Source organism: Mizuhopecten yessoensis, unplaced genomic scaffold (assembly GCF_002113885.1).
Source record: "Mizuhopecten yessoensis strain PY_sf001 unplaced genomic scaffold, ASM211388v2 scaffold523, whole genome shotgun sequence".
Lineage (NCBI taxonomy): Eukaryota > Metazoa > Mollusca > Bivalvia > Pectinida > Pectinidae > Mizuhopecten > Mizuhopecten yessoensis.
In genome coordinates this window covers 341,372-349,289 of record NW_018403589.1, presented here as the reverse complement: position 1 = coordinate 349,289, position 7,918 = coordinate 341,372, and the positions used below count along the sequence as shown (strand labels likewise).

The following is a 7,918-nucleotide window of genomic DNA, read 5'->3' as shown; positions in this document are numbered from 1 at the left end:
TGATATTTGCTATATCGTGTTGATATCTGCTATATCGTGTTGATATCTGCTATATTGTGTTGATATCTGCTGTAATGTGTTGATAGCTGCTATATCGTGTTGCTATCTGCTATATCATGTTGATATCTGCTTTATTGTGTTGATAGCTGCTATATTGTGTTGATATCTGCTGTTTTGTGTTGATATCTGCTATATTGCGTTGATATCTGCTATATTATGTTGATATTTGCTATATCGTGTTGCTATCTGCTATATCATGTTGATGTCTGCTACATTGTGTTAATATCTGCTATATCGTGTTGATATCTGCTATATTGTGTTAATATCTGCTATATTATGTGCTATATTGTGTTTATATCTGCTATATTGTGTTGATATCTGCTATCTTGTGTTGATATATGCTATACCATGTTGATATCTGTTTTATTGTATTGATATCTTCTATAATTTGTTGATATCAGCTATATCATTGTATATGTATTACCATAAAAAACATGTTTACCTTATTATCAAACTTACATTTAGCTATGTCAATGGTGCCACATACTTTGCATATGGCCATACATGTTTTTTACCTGATGGAAAATGCTGATTTGTAGGCCCTTTTTAACTACTTTATTCAGAACTGTCACTGAGGGAATACTATTATTCCTTATCCTGTAAAGAGGCCAGAAGTAATTTTGCAAATTAAATAGGGTGAGGGAGCTAATACATTTCATTTCAACTTCTATTGAAACTTTTTCCGCAAAGTATCTTTTATTGAGAAAAAACGTCTCTGGGAAATTTCCCGTTCCAAAAAGGAAGTGAATGTTTTGACATTTGTTCTCGTGGGATGACAAATCACTTGTCAACATATGGCAAACACTAGTAATCTTTTCAATTAAACTTTTCAAAGCGTTTCTCTGAAACGCAGTATTGCATAATCCTCGTCGAATTGCGGTTTATTTCATTCCTACCAAAGTAACTTTTTCAACACACTTAAATATTACGATATGGTTCGGGATTAAAAATCCAGCAACAATCTGACATATTTACGATGACAATGTGATCTGGAGCTGTCCTTTTGTTAACACGATAAACAGAAAAAAGAAAAACAATATTTATGGCCGCCTGACTTATCCGATTAAAAGAGATCACGTATGAGGCCTGAAGCCAGATGGGCCCGGCTTAGTAGGTACAGAAACCAAAGAAGATGAATTAAAAACTTTTCTCGATAAAAGATAAAAGTGAATTTTAAACATTTGTGTTTGTGCATATAGTTCATTTTATTGAAGTAACCAAGAAAACGTTGTCCTATGTCTGACTAACGTAATAGAGTTCGACCAGGTTAAGCTTACGTCTGGCAGATATACGTAAACAAGATATTTGTTTAATGGGCTACAGCTGCCGGGGTTGTGATTGAGATAGTGAGGGGAGAGAAACAAGGGTATAAATACCATGTCTGATCGCCTCCCACCACACATCACTACCTCGACAATCCAACACGATGCGACAAGAACTGATGACTATCTGTCTACTCATAGTCGTAACTGTCGCCTGCGCGTGTACGACAGACACACACATAGGTAAGTCTTCATCGTGTCAGCTAAAGAGAGTTAAAGACACCCTAAGTGGTCGATCAAGACAGTCCTAATGTCCTGTCTCCTCAGCAGGTCTCGATTCTGACCCGAATTCTGATTTATTTGGAAGAGAGTTGCTATAAATTTGTCCTAAATTCGATTTTATTGCATGTTTCAAAATATGCAAGCGGCTCCACATTTTTTTTAATATTTCTGTTTGTTTTGTATACCTTCACTTTTCCATGATAGCATATCATCTTCAATGACAAAACAGATATCTAGCCTGTATATTTGTATATTTCTCAAGGTACAGTAAACAGTTGTATTGTATGTTTAGTAATTTGTATATTTTACTGTTTGTGATTTGTATTTTTTCTCTAGCTGTTGTAAGAGTTTTTGTTTAGAATTTGTACATTTCTCGTGTCAATGTGAGGAGAACTGTGCTTTGAATATTTCTCTGGTCAAGGTAGGGGGTATAATGTTATTTGTATAATTCAGTGGTTTGAGTAAGAGGCTTTTTGTTCTTAGCATTTTTCCGTAGGAATGTTTGTGATTATTTTATATTACTGTAGAATATACATATATATTACTACATTTCTATAAAAGATCAAATTGACTAAAACTTCAACAGTTTTTCGTCTTCAGACCAAGATATCCCATAAGACACACACATACATGTATGATGCACCTTTCAAGTTCATATTACCATACAGCTGTTTCGTCCGTCTTTGATTCATCGATAATGCTTAATATAGACCAAAAAGGTGTAAATCCAAACAAAAGTAAAGGTGCGTAAAACCTGTTATGATTATGTTAAGTTAGAGGAGCAGTTGTTAATGGGTGTTATGAAACGAGCCACTCCTAAAAAGAGATAGATGCGTTGTCATTAAGGTTAAAACAACCCTCGGGGACCAAGAATTCCACCAGCATAGTCTACCATCTTGTATATTAAAGGTGAACATAGGACTCGCACCTAATTGTGTCTACAATAAAAGATACAGCATGCCAAAAATGCCGAACACCAAACAGAGATTTCGTCCTCTTTGGACTCATCGACGATGCTAGGGGCCAGAAAAAGATAGAAATCCAGACGAGTCTAATCTTCTTTTGAAACAAAAAGATCTAAATACCCTTTAAGGGTAGACAGGTCCTGAGGTACTTTATCAAAAGTTTGAATATCATTGCCACGGGTTATCCATTCGCCCCTGAAGGAAGGGTAAAATGCTTTTTTTTATAGATGTTATTTGTTGAAAATTGTGGGAAATAATTCAACGTTTGTTGGAATTATCACTGAGATTGCAGTGGACTTGATTAGTAGTTAAGACACTTAATCGCCCCTAGGGATTGAGGGACGGGGCTCAAAATGGTCTCATTGGCTTAAATTTCCTGTATTAAACTTTTCTTTTTTTATATGGATTTTTGGAAAAAGGATATTTTGGGTTTTGACCATTTGCAGAACAAATTCATATAATATCTTCCAAGTGTGTTATCAGATATGGATGAATGTTTGTAGAATTGATAAAAATATTATTTTCTTTTAAATTGTGGAAGTAAAACTTCTTAATATTTTTCTTTTAACTCAGAAAGCCGGTTTTAGTTACCCCATACCCTCTATTTTTTAATGAAAAAAAATACTCATTTTTTACCATTCTTTTTGCAGATTAAACGCTTGATATAAAAAGTTCTGGTATTAAACTTTTTTAATACTTAATGGATTAAATGAAAATGTGTTTCTCTTTCTAAAACATCTACAAAAATGGCGGGTCAGTGTGCTTCTTTTTTTGTTCCATTGTCAATTGTGTTATTTTTTTACCTTTTCCTGGGTCAAAAATCAAAAGTGCTTCAGATACACTAAAAACCTTAAATAAAATATCAGTAATGTATAATTTTCCAGTTTGTTGCATATCATTTTTATCATATTGAACATTATAAAGTTGTTCAGCAAAATTGAACCTGCTACAATTAAAGATGGCGACACAATGACAATTTAAGTGATCAATCTAGAGTCAAAAAAGGTGAACTTTTGGCCTTTTTTGAAGCGCAAGAAATACACATTAGTACACATTTTCAAAATGGCCCCCAAATTGGTATTTTTTTTAATTCTTGTAAAAAAAGTTCTACAAACAAAAGGCATCTAGTTTTTTGACATATTTTTCAGATACGTGTTTGCTAATAAACTTGATCATAGTTTGTAAAATATTACAAAAACCCATTACACCAGATCAAAACGAGACCTGAACGTGATTGAAACCTCAGAAGAGTACATCCTTAATACTCTTCAAGGAGTGAAATGTCCTGGGAAAATCATTATCCCCGGGTCAACACTTTCGCCTTGGGAAAGGTGGTAAAAATTATTACAGTGTATATTAGGAAATAAGACTTGAAGGTATATTTTGTTTATTTCAATGAAAAATAATAATTCATAACTAGTTGGAATTTTTATTTTAAGATGACAGTGGAATTGTAAAATAATATAGACCGGGGCCAAAACAAATGTTGGAATTATTTTCATGGGTTGATTTTGTTGATTTATGGTGGGAACTTAAGTTGGAATAATCATCATCACATAGCACTTGAATTGCATTCGGGTTGTACACTTTCAAACTGCAGCTTTGAAGGTGAGAAGCATTATGGAGATTCAGTCTAAAAACTGTCTGGACCGTCCTGTAACGAAACCATCGTGTTGCACGTCTTACTTGGTGTCAGAGTCATTTCCTCTTTTTAGACGGGATTTGGCTCGTATCTTGTTCTCAGAGGAGTCTCTGTTCCACTTGGACAGTCGTGACGACCTCTCCGGTATGTAACGTTGCGCTAGAGAGCGTTTTCAGGATATTTGTGTCTTAGAACGTCGTCCCCTCAGCGGACGTAGTGTGATGGTCTAGGGCGGCATGCCAGTAAATGCTAGAACATAAGATGATCAGTGATTGTAATTTGACGCGTGCACGGTACCGCAATCAGATCCTGCAAACCCACCGCATCTAATTGTGCAACAACCTCACGTCCTACTGTAACATGACAACACTAGAGCACACATTGCAGGCGTTGTGGTTGATTTACTAACCCAGCAGAATGTGGTTGTGTTGCCATGACCTGCAGTATCACCTGTCCTTTTGCCAATCGAGGACGCACTGGACGGGATGCAGCGCTGGCTATTTCAACTACCAAATTAGCCTGTAACGGTGGCTGAGCTTTCCCGTTTGTAATGAGTAGCGGAATGCCATTCCTGATTTTCAACTATTTCGTTGGATCCACGTGTCGTCGGTGCAATACGCTGGACACCAGTGTTGTTATACATTTCGGTAAAAATGGGTGTTTCGAAAGTTTTGAATTAATTGGTCGTTGATGGAATGTGCATTTTTTTTGGGGGGGGGGGGGGGGGGGGATTTGAATATTTCTATAGTCGTTTTATAGGTATTTTTTTGTCTATACTTTAAGAGTCATAATAAAAGGAATGATTGTGATGTGCATAATTCTCTTTTAATAAGCTGATTATTTGATTTGATAACAATATTTCTTTATTTCACAAGATGTTATAGAAGGACATTTTGTGATGAGTATATTTCTCTTGTTAGGAATGTTCACTTCATTCTCTAGTTGAAGTATAGGAAGTGTTTGTTTTTTTTGTTTAAGATGTGTGTCGCCGTCCTCAGGCAATTAATAAATTATTGATGGATTTAAAACAAAACAAAATCTAAGTTGAAATGATATGTATTTTGATGCATTGCATTTTTATATAATCTCTCTGATTTAAGATGAAGATAAACAGTACTGCAAATACAACACACGCCGAAAGTTAAAGGTGGGAGAGTCCAGAATTTACTACAGGAGGTGTCTGGAGTGTTCCTGTACTACAGATGGACTGATCTGTTGTGGGTAAGTCAGCAACTCTACTTAAAATGGTTCCCCCTTACCTTACAAAATAGACATAGTTCATGAAAAGATTCTCATGAAAATGAAGCATAAATTGAATTGTTGCATTTAAATACATTACTGGAATTTAGGAGAAAAAGGCCATAGGAAAGCTACTATAACAATGTAGCACTATTGGTAATGTTAAATATCTCCTGTTGCCAAAAAACACACCGGTAATGATGATTTATTTGAATGTTAACCGGCCTCCAACAATTGACCATAGGTCAAGAGAGAAAAATCTCCATCGTTTATTAAGGTCAAGAGAGAAAATCTCGATCGTTTATATAGGTCAAGAGAGAACAATTTCCATCGTTTATATAGGTCAAGGGATAAAAATCTCCATCGTTTGTAAAGGTCAAGAGAGAAATTTATCCATCGTTTATACAAGTTAAGAGAGTAAAATCTCCATCGTTCATAAAGGTCAATAAAAAAACCTCCATCGTTTATATAGGTCAAGAGAGAGAAAATTCCATCGTTTGTAAAGGTCAAGAGAGAAAATTATCCATCAGTTATAAAGGTCAAGCGAGAAAAATCTCCATCGTTTATATAGGTCAAGAGAGAAATCTTTCCATCGTTTAATATAGGTCAAGAGAGAAAAATCACCATCGTTTATATAGGTCAACAGAGAAAATTCCCATCGTTTATATAGATCAAGAGAGAAAAATCCCATCGTTTATATATGTCAAGTGAGAAAGCTCTCCATCGTTTAATATAGGTCAAGTGAGAAAGCTCTCCATCGTTTAATATAGGTCAAAAGAGAAAATCTCCATCGTTTATATAGGTCAAAAAAGAAAATCTCCATCGTTTAATATAGGTCAAAAGAGAAAATCTACATCGTTTATATATGTCGAGAGTTAAAATTCTCCATCGTTCATGTCAGTCAAGCGAGAAAAATCTCTATCGTTTATATAGGTCAAGAGAGAAAACTTTCCATCGTTTATACAGGTCAAGAGAGAAAAAATTCCATCGTTTATATTGGTCAAGAGAGAAAACTTTCCATTGTTTATATAGGTCAAGAGAGAAAAATCTCCATCGTTTATATAAGTCAAGAGAGAAAACTTTCCATCGTTTATATAGGTCAAGAGAGAAAAAATCTCCATCGTTTATATAGGTCAAGAGAAATAAATCTCCATCGTTTAATATAGGTCAAAAGAGAAAATCTACATCGTTTATATAGGTCAAAGAGAAAACTTTCCATCGTTTATACAGGTCAAGAGAGAAAAAATTCCATCGTTTTTATTGGTCAAGAGAGAAAACTTTCCATTGTTTATATAGGTCAAGAGAGAAAAATCTCCATCGTTTATATAAGTCAAGAGAGAAAACTTTCCATCGTTTATACAGGTCAAGAGAGAAAAAATTCCATCGTTTATATTGGTCAAGAGAGAAAGCTTTCCATCGTTTATATAGGTCAAGAGAGAAAAAATCTCCATCGTTTATATAGGTCAAGAGAAATAAATCTCCATCGTTTATGTAAGTCTAAAGAGATAATCTCCATCGTTTAATATGGGAAAATATCGTTTATATTGGTCAAGTGGGAAAATCGACTTCGTTTATATAGGTCAAGTGAGAAAAATCGTTTATATACGTCAAGTGAAAAAACATCGTTTATATAGGTCAATTGTGAAAACATCGTTTATATAAGTGAAATGAGAAAACATCGTTTGTATAGGTCAGGTGAGAAAAATAGTTTATATTGGTCAAGTGAAAAAAATAGTTTATATAGGATAATTTGAAAAATAATTATTGAATAGTAACACTATTGCAATCATTTTTATTAATTTTGTGGCAATAAATAGCTCTTGAAGGCAATTTTATTTTCTGTAACAGGTATGGGAGTAACTCAGACGACCTTGAGCAAAGAGAGGGCTACGAGATACGGAAACGTCGCAGGTGTAAATATGAATATGTTCCGATAACACCACCGCCACAATCATTGGTGGGGTCGACACTTATTACTCCCTCTGACGACATTTTGACAGGCAAATGATGCGATAAAAGTTCTACCCAATGTTCCTTAGTTGTAAAAACAATTTAATTAATAAATAAAAAGTGGCAAGCAAATTGTTGTTTATTAGAGTTATTAAAGTTTTTTTTTTTTTTTTTTTTTTTTTTGTAATAATCTGTTATAAACGCCTTTGATAATCCATGCAATCAGCAATAGCAAACATCGTTTATGTAACATTATTGACAGCTGTGTCTTGTTGTTGTCAGTTACACTTACCATTGATATTTCATATCATCTTCACCTACACAGACGCTTTAAATGTATAATTCATTTTATCGCCAGTTGCACAAACCATATGATAAAGCATCATATCGTCACTTACATGTTATCATCAATTACACAATAATATTTACACCAATCATTTAAAATTAATTTTATTTTCAGTTACACAAACCATTGGTATTTCGTATTATCGTCACTTTTACAAACCAGTGAATTATCA

General features: G+C 34.3%; 1 protein-coding gene across 1 annotated transcript; it reads left to right on the top strand.

Annotated features, from left to right (window-relative positions):
- Positions 1–1,375: 1,375 nt before the first annotated feature.
- On the top strand, positions 1,376–7,523 carry LOC110450020. The gene is made up of 3 exons (XM_021497229.1): positions 1,376–1,565; positions 5,312–5,432; positions 7,299–7,523. Exons 1-3 carry the CDS (start codon positions 1,487–1,489, stop codon positions 7,456–7,458), a joined length of 360 nt encoding a protein of 119 aa, XP_021352904.1. The 5' UTR covers positions 1,376–1,486; the 3' UTR covers positions 7,459–7,523.
- The last annotated feature ends 395 nt before the right edge of the window (positions 7,524–7,918 follow it).

Excerpts from the sequence above, each read along its gene's own strand:
- LOC110450020 (XM_021497229.1), top strand. The coding sequence starts at position 1,487 with ATGCGACAAGAACTGATGACTATCTGTCTACTCATAGTCGTAACTGTC. Across the intron at positions 1,566-5,311 it reads TACGACAGACACACACATAG|ATGAAGATAAACAGTACTGC; the intron begins GTAAGTCTTCAT and ends CTCTGATTTAAG. Across the intron at positions 5,433-7,298 it reads GATGGACTGATCTGTTGTGG|GTATGGGAGTAACTCAGACG; the intron begins GTAAGTCAGCAA and ends TTTCTGTAACAG.